This window comes from Conger conger, chromosome 1, assembly GCF_963514075.1.
Source record: "Conger conger chromosome 1, fConCon1.1, whole genome shotgun sequence".
Lineage (NCBI taxonomy): Eukaryota > Metazoa > Chordata > Actinopteri > Anguilliformes > Congridae > Conger > Conger conger.
The window spans coordinates 22,890,715-22,914,368 of NC_083760.1; the positions used below are offsets into that span (position 1 = coordinate 22,890,715).

Genomic DNA, 23,654 nt, shown 5'->3' on the forward strand with positions numbered 1-23,654 from the left:
AGTAACTTGGAAGGAACTATTACACTTTCCATTTCAACATCCCAAGTTTCCATTTTGAAGAAATGGCCTGCCTGTGGCATAAAATGACCAAAAAAGAAAAGTTATTTATGATGGCTTATGGTCAATGCTATTCAAATACGGTATACTACAAAGAACACATCTGCTAAATTTGTATTGAACAGCACAACTCTTGCCTTTCGACAGGAGCTCCTATGATGGACATCAGTGTTGAGGTAGCACCCACCTACCTGTTCTGGACAACACCATATAGGTGCTTTTCATGTACTACACACAGCTTCTTCAGTGCAAAATCCAACATGGAGGGGTCAGTTAGGCATGATGGGTGCTTGAATAAAATCACTTATTTTTGTATCAATTTAAAACTGAATGCTTGAAGCAATTTCCAAATCTTCGATTGATTTGGTGAATTGTTTTGCATGTTGTTTTAGATAAATGTTGTAGTTAATATGAGATTGAGTAACCATATATACTTAAAGTAGTATAGGATGGACTAAAATAAGCAACATTTGAACTCCTTCTTTGAAACCATTATTTTTATTATTACCATCGTTTTTGCATTTCAAATATTTTGTTGTGTTGTGTTTTTCATTTTTTTAATCAATATAAAGGCTATCAAAATGCATAATGAATACACTTTTCATATGTTTATCCATGTTGCTGCTTTGTGACAAGGCATTTCTTAGATAAACACTTGTTAGAGCATAACATCACAGCCACTAGATGGAGCCAACTTATTGCAGTAGCCAATTTCACATTAACCTTTCCACATTCTTTGTTTAGCAACATATAAAGCTAATACAATTCAGAAAACTTTGTATCATGTTTATTATACATTTTTCTGTTACTTTACTAATGTTATGTCTCGGAATTTTCAAATATAAATGGGAATTTATAGACCTCCCACTAATGGAAGATAAGAGCAGTCAGCCATTCCTGCTAAAAAGAAGCCTCATGACATTTCTCATCCTCCACAGAAAGGTAAATGGTGTCAGCAGCTTGCAGTTTTCAAGGTCCTTCATTTGCTACACATTATCGTTCCCCACTGTGTAATGTCAAGACAGTCCATGGAAAGTCTCTGCACTGTTCACCATTAAAACATCATTCCACTTCCTCTATTCATAGTAATAAATACTGGGTTCAGACAGATAGAATCAACAACAATAATAGAATATAACAATGATAACAATGAATGGAAAAAAATGTATATAAAAACAAGCAACAACAGCAACACAAAAATCACAGTTCTCTGGGTTGCTTTATCAGTCTCCTCCCTTGAGCTTGGTCCTTCATTGCGCTGCACCTCCTGGCAAGTCAGGTGACTTGAGGCTTGTCTCCCCTGCTGACTGTGACCTTTCAGGGATTCTGCAGTTTCCACGTCCCCCCCGTCCCCCCCCCCCCGCCCATGGGAGCAGGGCGCGTCACCGCAATAACCCTAGCACGTGCGTCCCCCGGTGCAGAGTGTGAGACAATATCCGAAAAGTGCTTTGAAGACTGCTGACTGCTATTAGCGCTGAACGGAGAATAAATAGAGAACCAGGTAGCGACAGGGGCGTGGCTACAGTTACCTGCGAGGAGGCTGACATCTACAGGGCAAAGAGAAGACAGAAACTTTACTGTGTGTTTTTCCTGCACCTATGTGCAGAATTACTTCATTTTGTTTACATTCGTATGAATAACCATTTGTAGCAGCAATGGATTTAAGTATTTTTCTTTTGGTTATTTATTGGTTCTCATTGAACCATGAAGTCTGTTTTTGTAGTAGTAAATCAGTAGAGATCAGGAAACCATTGGACACTTACTTGTCACACTCTTTCATTCTCTGTCTTTCCTTTCTCTTCCTACCTCTTCCTCTTGGCCTCCGCCTGTTGGGGGAAAGACAATTTACTCTCGCTTGTTACACCCAAACCACTGGCTGTCTGTAAACCATTAATAACATAATCATGTCATTATTGTGTTAACAACAACAACTTATTTTATTACTGACATTACTGGCAACTTGACATTTATTCACATACCGATGTGATAATTTTATACAGAGGACTACTTGGATAGTTAGTCATATCCAGATGAAGGCTTTGGCCAAAATGCATTGGCTCTAAACATTTTTTAAATCATGTGATATGCCTATTTAATGAAGGCATTTATTCTTCTAAACTAATTATTGTATACTATTGCAATGTAGCATTCTATGCTAGGCTTTGCTGATATTTTCAGAATATTCATATTTTTAAGTTAAAAGTTCTTTCATTACTTACCTCCCACTCCTCAGTGTGACTTTCCTGGGTCTTTGAACAAGAAATAGATATTATTTTAGGACAAGAAACTACTGAAAATATATATACTTCAGGAAAAAAAAAAACATTTGACAGATTACAGAACAAAACAATAAATCATGATTCTTTGAAAAGATAATATCCTTTCCATCCTTCCAACTGTCTCTAAAATATTTGATTTTAAGTTAAATTACTCATCACAATACCAGTTTAATTGGTGCAGCACAGTGTTATCATATACCACATGAAAGAGCTGCAGTGAAAGTGATTAAATCATAAAAAGTTTCAGAACTAAAACAAAATGATGATTAGAAGAGCGTTTTAGGGTTCAGTTGCCATTGTTTCCATAGATCAAGCACAAATAAACACAGCAACAAAAGGATTTCTTCTTACCTACATTCACATGTCTGGTGCTCCACAAATGTCATTTCAACATATTGCTGACCCTCTCCCGCTGGCTTTATTTTCAGCAGCTGAGAAGACAGAAGGACAGAGTAATTAGCACAAATAGGAAATCCAGAGAAGTTTCTATTCAATGCACAAAGTGAAACATACATCTGTTTCTCAACAAAGTCTGAAATATAGGCAAGATGGCAATGGGTTTGAGCCAAATGGCCTTGTACTGACACTTATTCCTACCACTCAGGCTTAGAACTGATTGATAGATGCTACCATAATTTTGCAATTATAATTCACATATTTATGAATGAATCTTGAAGTCTGATATTTTGCACAGTTTAAGATTCCTTCCTACTGGGTGATGCATTATGAGTGCAATGAATTTAGCATTTAACACTTGAATTGCATAGTGCCATTCAGGTTTGAACTTCAAATCTGGCTACAAATTCATATGATAGCTCACCACACCCAAACCTAAAACTCAACATGTTTTCATTAGAATTGAAATATTCCTGGCTAATATCTGCTTACAAAGGGAATGATTGCAGTTGTGCGGTGGGTTGGAAGTCCCTTAGCTTTGTAGCAGTCTTTAAATTAAGCTACAGTATCATGGGTGCATGTGATTCCTCATTCAAATAACCACTTCAATCCAGTTATTATATCTGGCAGAACTGAGCACATAATGGTGGCTTATACCTTCTCAGGCCAGGGGAAGTGTCTTGACTATGATTACACGGGCCTGGCTGAAGTGGAAAGGTGTGGGGGGGTATTATACCTGCATAGTCACATTTGAGGTGTGTGTGGGGTGGCACTCCAGCTTCTCATCGCCACAGCAACCAGCACAGCGCACCAGGGGCACACAGGCAGGGCTAAAGATGTGCTCCACCTCCCCAGGGTACTCATGAACCACCTCCACCAGCTTCTCAATAGTGCGGCAGAAGCTCCGCTCCCACACCTCCTGGAACAGCATCACTGCAACAACAGAAGTCAGCATGACCATTACCCAGCTTCAGGTTCTGTTCCACTGAAAAAATCAAAATTTTCAGTCAAATTTGCCGTTTTCTGTTTACTGCTGCAAATCATCCCTCAACTATTCAACTTTCAGAATAATACCACCTTTTGAATGATTACGCCATTTTCTTGTTATCACCTTTAGGGTCGGGTACAGCATATTTTGTTGGAATTTATATTTTCAAGTCCATACCTCATGATAATTGAAGTATGTACCGCTGAAGTGATCTGGAAGACCATGTGTTTTCAATGGCACATAACATTAAAAAGGAGTGCGGGGGAGGGTTGGCAGTGTGCATTTGGATGCACACAGATTCTCAGTACCAATCAGCTCTCCTGACTCCTTATAGGATCTGGATACATGGGGACAGCCAGCGCTGAAATCTGCACGTAGACCCTGGGCCACATGACGGGATTATGGTTCGTTACCAGCCTCATTCTGTGGTCTCTCCGTGCGTGTGGTGGAGGGGCATGCACAATTGCACAATTATAACTTATATAATTATAATGCCTCATTAGCTGAGTCTCATATGTTCTTCGATTATTATGTGTCTACACAGAGTGTTTTCACACTGCGCAATGTGTAGTGTCCATGGTCTGACTGTGGAAGGTTGGGGTTGGGTGGACACCAACTCTGATCAACCGATTTAATTCAAAACATTTTGACGCCATTCTACGTAATGCAGTAGCAATATGAGTCTAGCCATAATCATAGCTGAATTAAAAAATGAAAACTGTGCCAGGGTGGGTACAGTATGTTTGCATAGACAAAGTATTAGGGACCCTTATCTAAGTGGCAACTAATTCCCGTGCCAAAAAGCGCCCACAATCTGGTCAGAGAGTATCCTGTTTTTATTTTTGGAAAACAACTTTTTGTGTAATCAGGAGCTATCCTGCTGGATTTTATGTATGGAGGTGTCCTGATAGCCATCGATATTAAGGAAAAACAGACAGTCTCGGCCTGAACAAACAGCGAAGAGAAAAAACAAACGCTGAAGTATCGTCCGTGTACATAACCTGTTCGGAGCCTTGCTGCCCCCGCACCCTTGGGAGCTCTCTGACCCTGTTGGGTCATGGTGTGGAGCCCAGCACTGAAGCAGCTGTTTATAAAACTAGACAAGCTGGGGCGTGGAGAGGCCAGGCTGGGGAATGGGGTGGGGATGAGGAGGGGGGGGGGGGGAGACAGCTGGGCAGCCTCTGCTTTGCTGCAGCAACCCCTCCTCATTTCTCTGTCAGCATCTTCTCTGCAATCTGTTTCCTCTTATCTCACTCTTTACTGCAGTGGTACATCTTAGCTCGATTTCCTCCTGTTTTAACGGTGTGGGATTTCGGACTTGGCTTCTATGGTCCCAGTGACTAATAGCGAAGTACAGTGAAGAGGGCTTTATATGGATGGTGTTCCCTGCTCCCCATTTGTCCCCACACACTCTTTTCCCAATCCATCGGTTAAGTAACCCTAGCCTGTTGCCCTTAAGTAACCTCAGCCTGTCCTGAAGTACCCCTCACCACAGATTACATTCAAGCTACAGTAACCTCCATTTGGTGGCTTTGTGTAACTGAGAACATAACAGGTTTTCAACTATGTTGCCATGTTTGTTTTGAAAGTGCATTGATTGAATTAAGCATTAGTGCTCAGGAGGGGGCAATGGATAGTGCTTGGAGGACTCTTCCCAGCATGCCCCTGTCTGTACTCGTGCAGCTGTGGCGTGGGAGAGGGGCAAGGACCCTAGGTCTCTGGGCAGAGGATGTTGGCTGTAAAAACAAAGCGCTGTCCTGCCTTCCTTATGAGTGGGATCCTTCGTCTGTCAAACTGAAGGCATGGGTGTCCTTGATTTTGTCCACACATCCCCCCCTGCACTGGCCCCAATTCACAGGACATGCACTGTATGTGAATTCCAGATTTAATGCCCGCAGCTTGAGACAGGAAGATAATACGTGGAAAAAAACAGCCTTCAAATGACCCTCTTCCCCAAACTAGACACACATGGCGCCCACTTCTAATGTGAAAAACACCACACCCAGCACTGAAGATTCTGCAATAATATTGAGCGTGACTGAATTAAACACTGCCCTGTACCAAACAGCTCTGGGTGTGGGTTTTCCAGATCGTGGCAGAGGATCACAAAGCTTTTTTATTGGTCCTCAGAGCGTGTTCCTGCAGCTCGATCGTGCTCGAACATGAAAATTAGTCTGTCAGCAATTTGATAGGCTTATTATAGGGTACATTATTATTATTTTTGGGATCCGAGCTGTTATCGTTTGGAACTTTTGTATGTCAATGGCAGAGGGGTGTTCCAATGGGCCACCAAGGCTTAAATGTTCTAAAGTTTTCCCTGATGTTTTGTGGAATAAGAGGTGCTCCTTACCTCTAGAGGTCCTGTTTGCACTGGATGAAGGAAGACTCTGCGATAGAACAGAAGTGAGAGAAAGTTCAGAGAACACACAGGCACAACAACTCAGTACAGAATCAATTGTAATTGTACATTCCAGAGAGGAAACTGTTCGGGGATCAAAAAGTAATTAGCAAGAAAAATATGCAGCAAATCGCAATCAGTCCCCTTCCGTCTCTAGGCTGCAAAAACAGGGAACAGGGAACAGACAAGATAGTCATATGTAACAGGCAAAGTTTGATTACAGCCAAACACAAGTGTCCTTTCTCACTTTGGGTAAGGTAAATGCTCATTTTAGCATGTGAGTCGATTGTTCAGGATGAGTACAGCTCTGCCCTCTTGTGAAGGAAATTGGATCTGCGATAGAAGGTAGTCCGACGAGAAGGGAGTTGTCTGGTGCATGAGCTAGTCTGGAAAGGCTCTCTGACAAGCTGCAGATCCAGGCTGGGCCACTTACTGTATGCACTCCATTCCCTCCGTGTCCAACTGTTTAAGTTAAAAGCCCTTTGGTAAGCTATAGGTTTCAGTTATTTATTTTCCCACCCATGACTTTTCCTTCTCCTTGATATTTCCATCTCCGCACACGAATAAACACAACCTTTTTTTCATCCAGCTGGACAAACACGGGCCATGGGGTAGCTTGATTTCATGAGGAGAAATTTCCTCACGATAAAGTTTAAAAGGGCCCCGCAGCAGTTAGCCGGAGGGATGATGAGTACACCATATTGATGTAAACCCTGTACCTCCACAAGAGAACATGCTGTCTTTAACAGTATCCATTTTAAGTGGACGTGTACTGACCACCAGTCAACTCCATGTGACTCCGTTGTAGTGATGCCATTAGGGCAGACCGAGGTAAAGACCACAAGGTCTCTGGCAGAGCCGAGAGGTCTTGACAAGCTCCGTTCTGTTGGTGTTTATATCACGATGGGCTGGAGTCCAGCCTAGAGAAACACAGCTTTAGGCTCATGCTGGTCCAGTGGTGACTGCTCTACAGGAGACCGCCTTCGGACCTCGGATATTTATCAAGCCGCTCTGATTGCTGTCGTACAGTCCAGAGTACTAAAGACTAGAAATCTGCTCTTGGTCTGACACCCGGAGAATGGCATGTGCATAACTGTCGAGGACGCAAAGGAGCTTGTGACGTGTGGCAGGGGCAGCTGATTACCAGCACCGTGTTTCTGTGTGCCGGACTGTGGGCGGGCTCTGGGCCGTCTTCGGTTTGACAAGTGGACTCGCTCTCGGCAATTAAGATACGGCGGCAGCCATGCCGACTAAGTTAGCTCTGGACTCCCAGCCGGTTCCCGGTCCGTTCGCTCCTGAGTACCTCCTCACTTCCTGCTTGTGGGGTGAGTGACAGATGTGCGGCAGGGACGCGGCAAAGTGTTGCCGTGCCGACCTCCAGGCTCAGCGGGAGCATTCCTCACAGATAAGCAGAGCAGGCCCTCGCTGCCCGCCGGTCGGGGTGGGGGAGGCGGGGTGACCGCAGGCGTGTGATGGGGCGGACACTGGGAGCTAGCCGCTCTCGGGGCATTCCCGGGGAGTGGCCTCCGAGGCTGGCCCTTTTCCGAAGAATGCTGGGAGAGGCTCACAGCAGATGGGAAAACCAGCCCCGGTTCTCAGCCAATCAGCTGGGAAGGGCGGTGGGGTCTGGTGACTCCATCTGTATCCATTCTTTCCGATGTCTGCGGGATGCGAGCAGATACCGCTGGGTCTGGGTGCGGTGGGACTGAGCATGACAGGGCACGACACCCAGCTGTTACCTCTCCTCTCTTCTGCAGAGATGGCTTGGAGGGACAGACACCAGGCACTCATCTAGCATTCACTGCAATGCCTGGGCACTGAAATTTAGCGCTAATTTATTCTGCAACATTTTGACAGGGATAACAAACCTCATTTATCAAAAACTTGAAAGGAATGAATTTCTTCGCAAATCGTTTGTACAGTTACTTACACAAAAAAAGTGGAATTCATGAAGGTTACGTTAATTCGGAATTTGTATCTTAGAAAAGCTCTTGAGGGCTAATTTATTTTGCAACATTTTGACAGGTTTGACACGTTGTGAGGACCACAAACAATGTGTCAGCTGGGGTGAAAGAAATACAAGTTTGGGGTAATGCACAGGATGATCCACAAACGTATTGGTCACATATTTTCACTTTACCTTCCACAATTTGCTCAGCCTTGTGTCTCAGGATGATCTGGGACTTGCTCGCCCATCTGTGGGCCTTGATGTTGGGTTGTGGCCTGGTATTCCTAAAACTGCCACATGGCTACTCAATACCACAGAGACATTTTACCGCTCCTAGGCTGCCCTTCCCTGCCCAGCTCGGAGGACAGAAGTTCAAATCAGGGGAGTGCTTGTGGCAGCTGGGCATGGTGAGACCAAGCCACTTGGCACCTCCGGTAAGGCATGTCAGAGGAAGCCAGCTGTCCCCATATTTGGCAGTGCTGTGGAGCTGTGTGGAGAAGCTCACGTAGCCTCTCTTCGTCCTTTTGCTCAGCTATCCCTGAGCACAGACCCTCTCTCCCACCGCACCACTCCCACACACCAGTGCGGATACAATCCACACCCCGAGAGGGACGGGGGGATGATAACGAATGGTGAAGAAAGAAAGAGTGAAAGAAAGAGGGAATTACATCCTCACCAGCACTTTCAGAGGCATCTAGGTAAACCAAATATTGTCATCTTCAAGGGGGAAGATAATGTATGTATGTCAGAAAGCGCTCCCAGCAAGAGATCATTCTCAACAGCTAATTAAAATGCTGGATGTGTTGCAGGGTTAGAGCTCCACAGACCTATTATGGATTAGCTTTGAGCTTCCATATGCTGCACCGTTTTTCCCATAGAGATCCGTGCATCGTAATCTCCCCAATGGCATTTGCTTCTCAGGGCCTTGGAAATGCTTCTTCTAAAATGAGTGTAGCATTGCTCTCTGGGGTAGTGGGAAGTGGAGAGGGGAAGTGGTGTGTTTCAACCATCTGCAAATTCAATAAAATTCTGATAAAACTCAGCTGGCATTCAGAACATACTGTAGCAGGAAAAATGCTGCTTGTTCACGTGCATCAGACAACACAATATTCTTTCATTTTTTGAATGTATGTAAGCATTGGTATTTACAGTCACCCTTTGGCAAGGCCACAGTTTGTGGGAAGGAAGCAGGGCAATCCGAGGACCACATCTACTGGACTACATTTCAAATGAGTCCAGGACGATAAATGTGTACTATTTTCCTCAGAAATTACTCAGACCGGGAAACCACAGACGAGAGAGCTGTGTACAAGAGAAACAGAGCTGAAAAGTCACAGTTTGGTTTAATTTCCATCCATCCATCCATTATCTAAACCCGCTTATCCTGATCAGGGTCGCAGGGGGGCTGGAGCCTATCCCAGCATACATTGGGCGAAAGGCAGGAATACACCCTGGACAGGTCGCCAGTCCATCACAGGGCACACACACCATTCACTCACACACTCATACCTATGGGCAATTTAGACTCTCCAATCAGCCTAACCTGCATGTCTTTGGACTGTGGGAGGAAACCGGAGTTCCCGGAGGAAACCCACGCAGACACGGGGAGAACATGCAAACTCCGCACAGAGAGGCCCCGGCCGACGGGGATTCGAACCCAGGACCTACTTGCTGTGAGGCGGCAGTGCTACCCACTGCACCATCCGTGCCGCCCTTGGTTTAATTTCTTTTGCCTTTATTATGTTAGCTTATTATTTTTACCCAGATCCAGACAAAGATTTTGTGTTTATTTTAAGAGTCGCTTTTGCTCTCTCTCCCTTTCCTGCTCCTGCAATCCGGACTTTCGATATCTGCCTGTGTCCAGCTCGTCTATCCACTCTCCAAATTGATATTATATTAAGTATTATATTATATTAAGATATGATATTAAAGCATATCTGCTCTGATCATAGCAAAGATCAATGCGTCTGTGTACCTTCATTGAAATGACTGAACAGACTTTGTCTGCTACATAGTGCTCCGTAAGGACAGATGTACAGAACCACCATCCAGGACAGTTATGTTCAGGTGGCTGTTTACTGTAGTTGTCTTATTTTTCTTTCACTAAAATATACCACAGACAGACTTCCCATAAAAAAACCCTCGACTTCCTTTTGGCTCGAGGATACAGATGGAATCTGGGTTAATTCTGGGACCGTGCTTTCGAGATAGCCTGCAGGCCTGGCAGTGCGGACGCAAGCTCCTTACTCCCACACAGCTGAAGCACGTCACTTTTAATCTCTGCTAATCATGTCTTCTGTGGGACGAGAGGCAGGGAGTATGAGAAGAAAAGCAATCAGACAGAGGCCAAAAAAAACTCTCCCAGTTCATTTGTGCCTGTTGACTCTCTCACAGTCTTTCCCTTCCTTGAAGCCCATGAGTATCGTGACTGAAAATGGCGGTTAGGCAGCCAGGGACAAATGCATTTTGCCACAGACAATCAGAAGTGGAAGTAATTCCCTTATTTGCCAGTGCAGGCATCCCTATTTTTGGTCAGCGAGAGAGAGAGGCTCACTAACCAATTTTCTTGTGATGTGTATGGCACCATTTCTAAGAAGCACATCAGATGACGTTCCTGAAATACAGCACACTTCCAGAATTCGGCATGGGAACCAAATGAATAGGTCTTGATCACAAAGAGGAGGCTCATTCTCGTGGTGCTGAAAAGAGGGCAGTGCAGACCGCAATGCCCACAAAGCCACTCTGACCTATGTTTGTTTTGTTTTGCTTTTTGTTTTTCCCATATTGGAAAAGTACTGGGATAGTACAGCTTTCTGACATTTTGTGGGAGGAAGCACTGAAATTTAGAGGGCAGGGAGATGATTGGGTGCTCTTTGCTACAGCCATGTGCCTGGGCAGTGGGCACTCATTTGGTTCTGTGCAATTTCAAATAAAACCAACAATCCGTGTCCACTCTAGTATCACCACAGTCAAATGGTGTAATAGTCACTGAACACCCAACCCATACATGTTTTTCCATGTTTCCAAGAAAGTACTTCCTATTGGAGAAATGTGTATGATAAAATGTTTTGATTACAAAAGGATAAAATGATTTGGAGTAAACATATTCAACTGGAGAGCATTTAGCTCTACTAGCATTGTTCCATTTAATGTCATCTACACTGTGATAAAAAATAGTTATTACTAGGAATTTTTAAACCCCGTCTAGTGTGGAATTTGCTATACACAAACATTCTGGGAACTATTATTAAATTTGGTAAATAGAATAATTCCTTATCATTACAGCAGTTTTGTGTATTTTTCTTTACTATCTTTTGTTGCATCCAATGTAGTAATTACACTAGGAAGAAGTATGTATAATAAGCTAGGCAAAACTAAATCTTTCTGCTCTGCTAAAACTAACACCCATGGGAATAGGCACTTTACAGCTGTACAGAGATCCTGAATTATGTTTGCTTTCCACCCCTTAACATAATTATTAGAGAAATGAAAATCTGTCTGACAGCTGGAAGGATTGAAAAGAGCATGTCATGGCAACATCCTGTTTTTGCATGATGTCCATCTGCACTTTAACACTGACCCTCTTGCCTCCTCTCCTCCAGTATGTAGGGTCACGTGTTCTACTTAAACATTAATCTGACATCGCACACTACCAAGTTTCACACATCACGCACACCACTACCAGAGACAAGCTTTAGACTTCCATAATCAATCTGAACTAAACAGGAGCAGAACCTAGTGTAGGAAATACGTGGCCCACAATTTCAGTGATGGATATAAATAGAGGCTGTACTAATGTCCATGTAAAATTAATTAAATTGAAATGTACACCTGTACTATGCCCTGCACCTGAGTCAATTGTGAAAAGAAGCTGAAACTAACAATTCATTGTTGGTCACTCTGACAAATACAGATAATTTTATGTCTGAACTACTTTATTCCGAATGGCATGCGACAAAAACATGTCCTGAAAAAAGTGCATTAGATCCACTCAAAATCGGATTGAATGCCCTTAGAACTAGAACTAAATATAAAGTAATTAATAACAATGTACAGACAAGTAAGTTAAATACAAGCTTTGTCATGTGGAGCTGCAGTAGCTTTTTCTCATGTCAGCATCAGAGCAATGCTTAATCACATGTGATGAGCTCAGATAAGATTGCACTGTCCTAGAGCAAACTTATGTGAAACTAAAATGAATGGGAAGTTAAAAATGCTATCCTAAATGAATACGCAAATTTTCACTGATTGTACATACTGTAATAAGGAATAAGGTTTACATAAGGTTTAAATAAGGAATAAACATTGTATGCATTGTTATTTACAATGTTTTATTCTATATAGCAAAGCTAACAGCCCATTAGCCTACATTAGGATGATAAATTGTTTCTGCTGGCAGCTTGTATATTCAACATTCACTTGAATATACAGTAATGTATGTGTATGTCTTTAAATATTAAACCTTTTTAAGGTTCCAGTTTTTCCACATTAGTTCCAGTTTACCAGCTCATCTGTCAATATTAACTGCATATATAATAAACAATTCAGAAATGTAACAAAAATGTAAAATATTTAGAAACTTTTGCAAATATTTACTGCTTCTTGCTGTTCCTGTGATAATGTCTGACTCTATATAACAGTAAGTTGGCTACATAATCAAATAATAGTATTTCATACATTAAATTGTTACTATGACTGGAAGTAAATTGATCAGTGCCCATCTTCTCCCATTAGCCCATGACCGTCATACTGTAAGAGCCCCAGACCCGGCAAGACTATCAGCTATTCAGCAGCCCATGCCTGCCAATCTGTATCATCTCCTGCAAAGCACAGGGCAAATGGAGGAACATTGTGATTCCTAAAAATGGAGGTTCACTTTCAGATGCTGCGGCTCAGGCAGCTCCACAACAAACCTCTTGTGGGCCTGTGTGAATCTTACCGCCAACCCAAACATCCCCCCTCATTTAAGGGTTCAAAGGCAGGGGGGGATGATGTGATAGCAACTCGCTAAGGTCCGAATAGAGAGTTCTCTCCCCTGGAAAGCTGTCTGCTGGCAGAGCCATCACAGATCTTATTTGTGTTTTTTTCATGTATCCTCTGCCTCTCTCATCCCCAGCAGAAGTGTCTCGTGCAATCCGGGGCTGGCCAGTGGTAATGGGGAATGACGGTTTAATAAACTTCAGAGTATACATTTAACCAAGGCTTGAGAGGCTAAAAGCCAGTTGGAGATTTTAAGCCAATCTCAGGACATGCCTGTCAGGTTGGGAGTAGGAGCCAAGAAGGGGCCGAAGGAGGCACCTGGGAAGCATAAGCTCTAGGATTTTGCAGTCATTGTTACTTAACAGCTTTAAGCCTCTGTGCTTAACATCATCATAAGTATATCTTTAACTCTGAATACATTCTTTGCATATTTATACTCATGCTAAATGACCTCCACCTTGCCAGAGAGGAGCTACTGTGACTGCACGTCCACAGTGATAAAGAAATGATCTGTAACAGCCCTGCAGCCTGTTGCACCAGTATAACGTAAGTTCAAACGTAAGTTCAAACGTAAGTTCAAACGTAAGATAGTTTGAATGTAAATTCAGAGTTATGCCAGTATAACTTAATTTAAACCGGTTACACAAACTGATTTAGTTTACCATTGATATAGCGCATTGATTTGAAAGATTGGTTTTGAAAGCTGGCAGAGCATTCTCCACAATGGATGACCCTTTCATTTGTATGAAGAGATTGACGTCTACTCACTTTTATTTTTTGGCAAGAGGCGATACAGAAAATAACGGACCTTATCTCTGATTAGACCTACAGAAATGATTTATTATTAATAAATTATTTCGTAATAACTCAATTGTTCGAGAGCAATACATACAAGAAAAACACTGTTAAGGCCTTCCAAATACATCCACTAAAAGCCATAATGAGCCACCAGCTAGAATAGGTGGTAGCTAACAGGCTGTAGACAGCCGTTGGGATAGAATAATGCAGCCATCATATTGCATATTTACTTGACAATTGACGTTAGAAGGGCACAAGACACGAATAGCTATATGCGACAATGTTTTGGCTTATGGTCAACTTAGCTAAGATGTAGCGTAAGTATGAATTGTGGAAGTGCAACCAAACAAAGACATGCATTTAGTTTTAAACTAGTGTGGATATTTTGTGTGGATTTTACACCCTAACTTGCGATCAAGCTGACGTTATACTGGTGCAACAATATACTGGGTGATTACTAATCAGAAAGAAGCAATGGATGAGAACTAAAGTTAAGCATGAGAGAAGTATGTGTACTTTAACCCAAATATTCTCCATGGCAAATCCCTCATTCTGCTGATGCCATTATGGTAGCTGATTTGGAAAATCCCTTAATAAATGATTTATCAAAGGGCCCCTGTGTTTATGCCCACAGCGAGGTCGTATGTAAAATCTGCCGCAAGTGTAAAGGCGCATCACTGAAACCTGTTAGTGTTTGTTTTGACAACTATCATGTAACGCATCAGCCTGTGAGCCAGTTAAAACAAACAGACGTCAGTGTGCCCCAATTGATCTGCGCAAAGAGAGCAAGATAAAAGGCCAAGTCATAGTGCTTGATCCCTGTGAGCTGTCATTAAGTGGGCAGCCTGGCCTGTCCTGGCACAGCAGTTGTGTTAATGAGCAGGGTAAGTCAGTTGAAATATACTGCCATGACATCACAGCCCTAGAGCTTGCCAACCGAGTGGTCAGCTCTGGCCGGTCACTGACTGAGGCCCTGATAAGAGGGGCTGTTACCCTGCCTGCAGCACACACAAGGTTGCGTGCCAGTGGAGCATAGTCCCGACCTCCCGGTGTGACAATGGAGACCACGGTGACCTTAATATAAATGGTGCATGTCAGACCATACGACTCACTGTATATGTACAGCCTAGCTCTGGAGGCCGCACAGGGCAGTCGCCAATACGGAAAACAGCTCCTTATGGGTTGCCCTCTGTTCTGAGCCTGACCATAATATTGAGCCCAATGTGATTTCTTAAGGCCCGGACACACCAAACTGACGGTCGGCCGCGGAGCGCCGACAAAGATCGCCTCGCGTCGATACGCGTCGTTAATGTTGGCTGTGCCGAACACACCGCAACGACGGTCCGCCGACGGCCGAGTTGCACGTATGTTCTGCGCCTGCATGAGAGGTAATAACTCTCCACACCAGCAGGTGGCGGTAGTCTGTATTTGTCTTTCAAAAAATGGAAACCGGAAGACCGGGGAATACGTTTGCATTGCGTTGGACCTAGAAGCAGCCATTGTCTCGCTCACAACAAACAGTTTGCAGCAATTTCCTTGTTCTCTCGCTATTTAGTAATACTAATCGAAAATTATGTCTGGTAGTGATAGTAACTTTGGAATGGCTTGCTTTCGTCGCTTCCGTTTCTCTTCTCGTGCACTGATTCGCTAGCTGGACAGCCAATCAGAGAGCTCTCTCTCATCGACGGCTCCGGGCACTCCGACGCCGATTCAACATGTTGAATCGGCGTCGGAGCCCTCCAAAACACGCCGACGGAGTGTCGGCGTGCGGGACACACCGGAAAGACTCGGCCGACAGGGCACCACCGACGTCCGACGGCCGACCGTCGGTTTGGTGTGTCCAGGCCTTTATCCATCATACTATGCTTCTTGTACTGTATTCCAGTTTCTTATAGGCATAAATGTAACAGTAAGCCTTGCGTTGTATGCGGCATGCAAATGGCTGGAGAGCCTGTGTTGGTTTGACACTGTCCAGCTGGTGCTTTAGAGTGGACGTGGAGGGAGTCACCCCCGGGCTCGGGGCTCCGGAGCTGCCAGCAGGGAGCCGTAACTCCCGGCTGCAGAGTGTCCTGAAATTCCAGCAATGATGGCACATGATTGAAACAGCCCCTGTAATGGGGCAGCCCCCACTAACGCCAGACAACACCATACAGAGGGGATTTCACTGAATGACAACACACAGCACCTTCGTAGACCTGTAATCACTCGCTATGTGCAATATCCGCCTTGTCTTATGAACTGAAATACTGTTGTTGGGTGAGGGAAGCACATGCTCTTTTTACCCAAGGATAGAGTAGTACTGTACTATGCTTCACAGCCTACCCAGTGAAACCAGATATGAAATTGTAGCTATTTTAGCAGTTTTTGTGCTCAAGATTGGGGACAGTAAGCACTCGCACACTTGCATGCTCGCACACTTGCACACTCGCACACTTGCATGCTCGCACACTTGCACACTCGCACACTTGCATGCTCGCACAAAAACAGAAAGTTCAGCGCCATGGACATAGACTATAGGCTGCTCATTTCTTGCTCATTACAAAGTTTTCACATTTGCATTCAATAATAGGCCTCCATCGTTTCCATGCTCAGTATTATGCATTCAAAGATAAAGGGCAGAGTGGTCTATGTAACAGTGAAGATTAGAGATAGCCACCATTATGATGACATGACAACCCAGCCACTGGTTCACTGGCGTCAGGTACAATGACAACCATGGAACTGGCAGAGAACAGACAAACTGCACCAGCACCAAAGAATGTGAAGGATTAACTGATTCTTGAAGAATTCCCAAAAAACAATTGATGACGAAAATAGCCCAAAGTCAAAAAAGTAAAAAAAAAATCAAATAGCCACCCAAATCCATTTGCAATAACATAAAAAGTAGCCCACTTGGGCAGGAATCCATCCCATCCAGCATCATTGGTCTCGCCATAATGGGGAAGCCCAAGAACGTAATAAATTCCACTGATAGGATTTTATGTAATTCCAGGAAGGACGGATTTAGCAGCTGAACACCCCTGTGGATAAAGACGGCTTTTGTAATCAAACCCCTTTTGGAAATAGTGCTTTACTGTGCGAAACCTGCAAACAACAATAAAAAAAGTGGACGGGATTATTTCAATTTGTTAAGAGCTGTTTTAGCTCTTAGAGCTCATTTCCCTTCATGCGCACACACGAGTCCTCAGATAAGGGCCAGCTAATTGTGGTCCCTATTACAGTAAACGCTGCGCTCCCTGTGTAAACCACACTAAATTACCACCAGATGGGAGATTAAAGCTTTGCACAGGAGATGGCGGGACCCCTCTTTCCCTGAGGTAAGAGAAATTCATATTTCCTGATTGCAATTGCACCCTCTCCCCTGGGACAGGGAATTATGAAGGACCGGGGCTGTCACCATGACAACCGTGGAACCCTGTCGGAGTCACCATGATGACCGCAGAGGCCTGGTTTGGAGTTACTGTGCATTGCCGTCGCCTTGATGTCAGAGCCCACGTTGCTCGTGTAACCTCCTCTCTAGGTCAGATCTGGCTCTAGACTGCATGCACTACTGTTTCTCTATGACTCCACAATGTTTTCCTCTGGAACCAAACCAGCCTAGATAAGAGCCTGTTCAAACACAGCCACCCACTACATGACATCAACTGTACAGACTTTCACCTGGTATAGTTGTCATATGACATTAGGAAAGCAGTGGAAGCAACCAAAAATCACACTCTGCCACAGAGCGGGGCTGGCACTGGCAGTGAGTTGGGAGTGGGCATGACTCAAACATCAGTCACTGAGCGGGTGACACACAGGGACACAGGATGCCAGCCCCACTCACAGGAGGAAATGGAGGGCCGGTCCCCAGGGTGACAGACGAGGGTTCAGTGGGAGGGATGCCATGTGAGCGCGACATCTCAGAGCAGAAGGAATGTGCAGGATTTGTGTTGTCACCTGAAGGCTCCAGTGTTTACTTTGCTGCCTGGCTGGCTCGCGGCCGCACTGCCAGTTATATAAATAGTTCCCTCTCCACAGCAGCCCTGGGTAATTGCCTGTCCAGCACAGATGGCCAGTTTCAAGTATTGTTTTGCTAAACTGTTGAGGTAAAGGAAGCACCTGTACTGAATCATGTCCTCACACTTCAGGCTCAGGCACTAGGGGCACTCCGACCGCTCCCTTCTTTAAAGACTTATGAACCTTTCTGGAAAAAATCACTTTGACCGCTCATCTTAAATGTTATGATACCTTCCTAAAAAAGCATGACAAAAGAGGGATTAAGAATAAGTCCTGTTTCATTCAGCTCTTCCTTCTCACGTGTCATTTCACAAGTTACAGACCCATTTGTCAATGTGACCTGACATTTAGGCGTGGATAAGTATTACATGGAGAAGTTGTTTTGGAGAAGTTGTTTTGAACAAACAGATGTACATGCTTCCCATAAAGAAGCAATAGGTTAAAGGGAACTTGTTACATTGTCATTTAGCTGTGCCGTCTTTCATAACCTTCCAGTTGGTGACAGTGATTTAGCTCCGAACCTCTGAGACAGCACCGGCCAGAATGAACTCTGTCAAAAAGAGAAGACAGGAAAGTGGAAAGACAAAAATAAAGCGAGAGGAAAAAAGGGAGCAGAGAGATAGCCTGGAGTCCCTGTAGTTCCTTTGTGATCTGGCAGCTGTTGGGAAGGCTGGAAGCTAGCAGGCAGGCTGCTGTCATTTGGCACAACTGCCATTCTCCACCTCCCTCACTCACCCCTACACACACAGATGGCCACGGACGTGACGCCAGCACTGATGAAGCCATCACTCGCATGACGGCCTCATATGCAGCTGTCAGTGCCCTAACGCTTTTACCCCAGAAGCAGGAAGTGCTAAGAATACACAGAGCTGGACTGGGTTGAAAACAGAGCCAAGGAGAGTTAAGACGGCAGCGAGCGACAAACACGAGGCACCTGCCCGGTTCAGTCTGGCCGCAGGGGGAGACATCCTGGAGTGATTGTGCCCAAACGGAAGCAGGACACTCATGCGGGCCACCATTGTTCTGGCGGGAGAAGGCAGGTGCTTCCCTTCCTGGTGGTGCGGAGATAAGAGAGGTTGAAGGCTGGCTGGGATGTTTCCAGTAACCGTGAGGCCAAACAGGTGCAGAGCAGGCATGGCCTGACCGTTCCGCATTCAATGTGTTTTCGGACGGTCCCTGACGTCATGAGAACCTCAGAGTGAAGAAAATACATCACTATGAATAAATAAATGCGTGACCAGGACAGTGCTTCCAAGAAGAAGATTTACTTCAAGGAAAGGAAAACAGACTGCATCCTTTCACCCCAGACTCTGTAAACAGGACCTGACAGACGTATTTACACTTCCACGGACAGTGCATTTTTTAGCTGTGAGAGAACACAACAAGCAACCTGCGAGACTGGGCTGCAATCTTACCCAGCTGTGGATGGGAATGACACTGCTGCCCACTCCACCACACAGACCACTGACGCATCTGTGTCAAAGGAAGCGACAGACCACGACACAGGCGAGATGTCTTCACTGTCTGCTGAGATGTTCGGTTCAGGGAAAAGAAAGTCTCTGCAGTGAAAGCAAGAGTGCAAACTGTTTATAAATGGATGCCTGAACCGCAGATTGCTTTTCCAATCTGCTTGGCATCCTCAAAGACTGATTTGATTGTGTGCTTGCAGATATCCACAGTCAAGGCCCTTTCTATTCCTCACAAGTCGCACAGGGAGAGCAAATGAGCATGCTCCAGATGGACAATTGGAGTTAGGCAGTTTTACAAAAAAGAAAACGGAAAGAAAAAAGCAGAACATCTTGCTTTAGAGCGCAAATTACATTTTGATGGATTAGGCATAATTTAAAAAAGATTAATCCTGCCATACTGAAGCATGGATGGGCTACTCTGAACCTCTGGGGAATCAAAGCAACTTCAGAGATTTTTTTTTCTATTTGCACTAGATTACTTAATTGGTACAATTAGGGCTTAATTAATCTCAATGAGTCATGCATTTGACATATTTACTGACACGGGTTTTAGGTTTCAAGACACATACAAAAAGCCCTGTATACTCTCCAAAAAAACAGTTCCTCTGTCTAACAGAATGAAATGCCATGACATGGAAAAGTGCTCTTAAACAGACTGTCAGCTCGCACATCCAGCTAACAGAGGCCTAACTTAAGTGTGTGTGACAGGAATGAGATAACAATAAGTGGACAGTAATATGACTGCCATGAATCATCTTGATTTCTGAAAGGAATTTGGGGTTTCCAAAGTTACAGGAAAGATGTAGACCATAGATAGAGATGACAGAACAATTTCATCACAGGAGAATTTTCCAGTGATGTGAAGACTAGGCCAGGACAATAACCAGGCACTATGCCAGAGTCTGTTGCAAGGTAATTGCTCAAATAACCAATCACTGAAAAGACAAACATGTGAGGCAACTCTAGGTTGCTCAGTAGGGCTTAAAGACCTCTCTCACCCAGGAAGTCCACTGCCTCCTCTTTCTCAGCCCCTGTTGAGAGACAGCGTGAGATAGTCCCCAACCCCAATCCCAGTCACACAGATAGTCTTAATGGCTCTGTCTTAGGCAAACGCAAGCACCTGCTGTTTCCATAGGGAGCTGCCTTTTACTGTGGCTGTCCCCAAGGTCATTGTCTGTGAACAGCAAATCCGTTCTGTGGCCTCCTTCCGTGGGATGATCAAGGAAATATCACATCTTTCCCAGCACAAGGAAAGAGGAAAAGCAACATTCTAACTGCTGATTTATAAAAAAAAATACAAGTCAGACTCCATGCAGCTCATAAACAAACTTTGAGAATTCCCTCTGTTACTCATGTGGGGATATTGCAAGTGTTTATCTCATTTAGTGAAATGGAGACTGAGACTAACACATGGGTTGCAGGTTTTTAGTTTTTCTGAAGACTTTATGGAGATTTCTCACCGACTTTGGAATAATCATCACACTTATACAAGAAGCACTAAAACCTGCAGTTATTAGGTTCAGACAGAGCCCTGCAGAAGAGCCACCAAGTCAAAAAGATTGATGAATAGTTACAACAACCATTAACTTATAACAATTTGACCAGCTGCTAAGAGGAAAACTGAGGACGCCTGGCCAACATAAGCCCACCATGCCCCAGCCAGAGGAAGCCAAAGAGCACCCCACCACCACAGACTCCGGGGCTATTTACACACCAGCGTATCCGAATAGTGCCTTGACTTGAGGGGCTATGTGCTGAGAAATAATTGGACTTAACATCACAGCCACTCCCACTCCAACTAACTCCCATTGAAGGCATCGGCAGTGCTCTTTGATCACAGCGCCCAGTACAAAGCCCAAAGGAACCTACAGATGGCTCAGTTCCTGAGGGCATGGGTTCATGGTACAGTCTACATTCAGCATCTCCCTGCTGGCAAGGGGACCGCTGCACTGCCATCAGCCCAGCTGGCAGAGGGTCCCTATAACCGCAAGACAATAGGAGTGAATGGGTTCAGGGATCCTGCGCCTTGCATTAAACATGAGAGGCAGACACAGGCAGTGTGTAGACCAGTGTTTGCCTGACCAAAAAGTTAAATGAATGGATCTTTGGTCTAGCAGACAGACGAGATGTGTGTGCCAGGCCCAATGATACTTCCCTTACAAGTGTTGTAGGTGGGTGGGCACAAGGCTTGAATGGGAGGCATCACTCTCACTGGCTGGCGGACACACTGCTGACGTATTTCTCCTTTCGAAGGTGAGGCTCGGTACCGGCACAACACAGAGGCTGGCTTTGTCCTTGCCAGCTGCATGATAGATATTCTCAAGGCTGGATGTTGCAAAGGGTTCTGGCTCTTCCTCAAACGCCACAGTAATAGTAACACAAAACAAAAACATAGTGAACTCTCTCTAATTCAGAAGGGGGCGGGGGGCTGGAGGACTTTGGGAAGGTTAAGCTCTGTCACGCCACTGAGGTGATGGGGAGGGATGGGAGGACTGTAACAGATTGCAAAGGGACTTCATATAAAGGGTTCAATTTAGCCACTCCCAATTTTCTGACTAATTTAACAACAAAACACAAAACAATGACTGTAAATTTACCATAAATTAAACAAAAGGGTTGTAAAGTTAAAAAAAATCTTTCCACTGAATCTGGAATATTAGCAATAATTTCATATTCAATCACCAAAAGTCAAATGTTGCACTGAAGCAAAGTGCTTTCAAGGTAAAGCAGTAGATCAGTTACAGTCGGCCCACGTGCCATGAAAAGTTCTGAAACTGAGCCCTGTCACGTTTCACTACATGACTCAACCGTTTTTCTATATGGCGCGAGTTCAGAAAGGGATCATGTTATAAAGAGACAAATGAACATTGTATAAACAGCAGTCATCTGACTCAGCACCCGGAGAGTATGGGGATTTAATTTAGCTATATAGCCAAAATTATAGCCTATTCATCTCATTCTTTCAGTCATTCATTCACTTTCACGTCAGACATCCACAACCGTTTGGGAAACTTTGAGCATAAATAATAATAATAATAATAATAATAATAATAATAATAATAATAATAATAATAATAATAATAATAATAATAATCGCGTTAGTATCATATTGACAATGAGAACATCGCTTCGCCGGGCTATGAATAAAATCTACTTAAAATGCAATAAAAGTTAGCAAATTAAATTACCATGAAATGAATACGAAAGCAGCAAAACGTGCAAACAAGAGAGAAAAAAACGACATGCACTGAGTTAAATTTACGCGAATCTCAGCCTACCTGAGCAGGTGGAAACTGAAGCAGGAGAACAGCTACAATCGGGATGATGTTGGCAGAAAGTTTCATTTCGTGTTTCTCAGCCGTTTGCCCAAGGGCTGCAAGTAAAGCACGAAATCCACCAAAAAGCGGAATGCAATATCAAAGTTATTAAAAGTAAAAATACGATTAAAAGGAATCTTGACAAAAAATAAAATAAAAAATAAAAAACTGCAACAGCAGCAATTTCAGTTTCTACTTTGACGCGTCCTCAATGCGACCACGAAGAGCGGATGACTGCATCGTCACGTAGCTTTCAGTAGCGGGCTGCAATAGCAAACCTGATGAAAAGCTGAAGAAAAGACGAATACAATTCATGTGGCTTGAAAATCGATAATACACCTTTGTTGTATAGTTTATATATACTAATGCGTTACTGTTTGAATAAAAAATATCAACAACGGTCTAAATCCAAACGTTACTCATTCTCAATAAAAAAAGATTTGTATGGAATGATGAATCTTAAAATAAGTCTATTTTAAGAAAATAATTAGCCTAGTATTGTTAACATGCTTGGCTCTCCAAAATATGCGGTAATATTTCCATATTAAAAGCGTGGACTGTGGGACTCGAAAGACTCCAAAATATAATTAAATTGAATGGTCCTAAGGTTATTTATTCTCTGGTGGTTTGCTCAGGTTTACGCTGTGCATTTCTTCGGCGAAGTTACATACATGCCACTAATTGCTTCTCACTACCTCTCAACTTGTAGCCAGAATGAATCTCCTCCCCTCCACGTCTCCCTCCCTCTGTTAGTCTCCCTCCGTCTCGGTTTCTTTTTGAATTCAGGAAAAAGCAACGTGCCCTTAAAAAAACGAAAATAATTGTATTACACAACTATTGATATGAAAAGGAATCCTATACTCTCAATTCGGTGTTCATGCCAATCCCTTGCTTGCACATATAAAGTCAATTATGTTCATGGTTTGTGCGACTTATTCTTAATTGCCTGCATTCTTAAAGACATTTCTTTAAGAGTCTTGAAGATTTTATGTTCGAGCTCTAAGAGATCTAATTTAATACATAAT

At 43.8% G+C, this 23,654-nt stretch overlaps 1 protein-coding gene across 1 annotated transcript; it reads right to left on the bottom strand.

Moving 5' to 3' along the window:
• Positions 1 to 1,438: 1,438 nt before the first annotated feature.
• pgfb (placental growth factor b) lies at positions 1,439 to 23,280 on the bottom strand. The gene is made up of 7 exons (XM_061216906.1): positions 22,591 to 23,280; positions 6,071 to 6,107; positions 3,469 to 3,665; positions 2,688 to 2,767; positions 2,277 to 2,306; positions 1,821 to 1,883; positions 1,439 to 1,604 (listed from the first exon to the last, which is right to left on the bottom strand). The coding sequence occupies exons 1-7, from the start codon at positions 22,654 to 22,656 to the stop codon at positions 1,583 to 1,585; spliced, it is 495 nt and encodes a 164-aa protein (XP_061072890.1). The 5' UTR covers positions 22,657 to 23,280; the 3' UTR covers positions 1,439 to 1,582.
• Between the last annotated feature and the right edge of the window lie 374 nt (positions 23,281 to 23,654).

Excerpts from the sequence above, each read along its gene's own strand:
- pgfb (XM_061216906.1), bottom strand. The coding sequence starts at position 22,656 with ATGAAACTTTCTGCCAACATCATCCCGATTGTAGCTGTTCTCCTGCTT. Across the intron at positions 2,307-2,687 it reads CACCAGACATGTGAATGTAG|ACCCAGGAAAGTCACACTGA; the intron begins GTAAGAAGAAAT and ends TCTTGTTCAAAG. Across the intron at positions 1,605-1,820 it reads AGAATGAAAGAGTGTGACAA|ATGTCAGCCTCCTCGCAGGT; the intron begins GTAAGTGTCCAA and ends TTTGCCCTGTAG.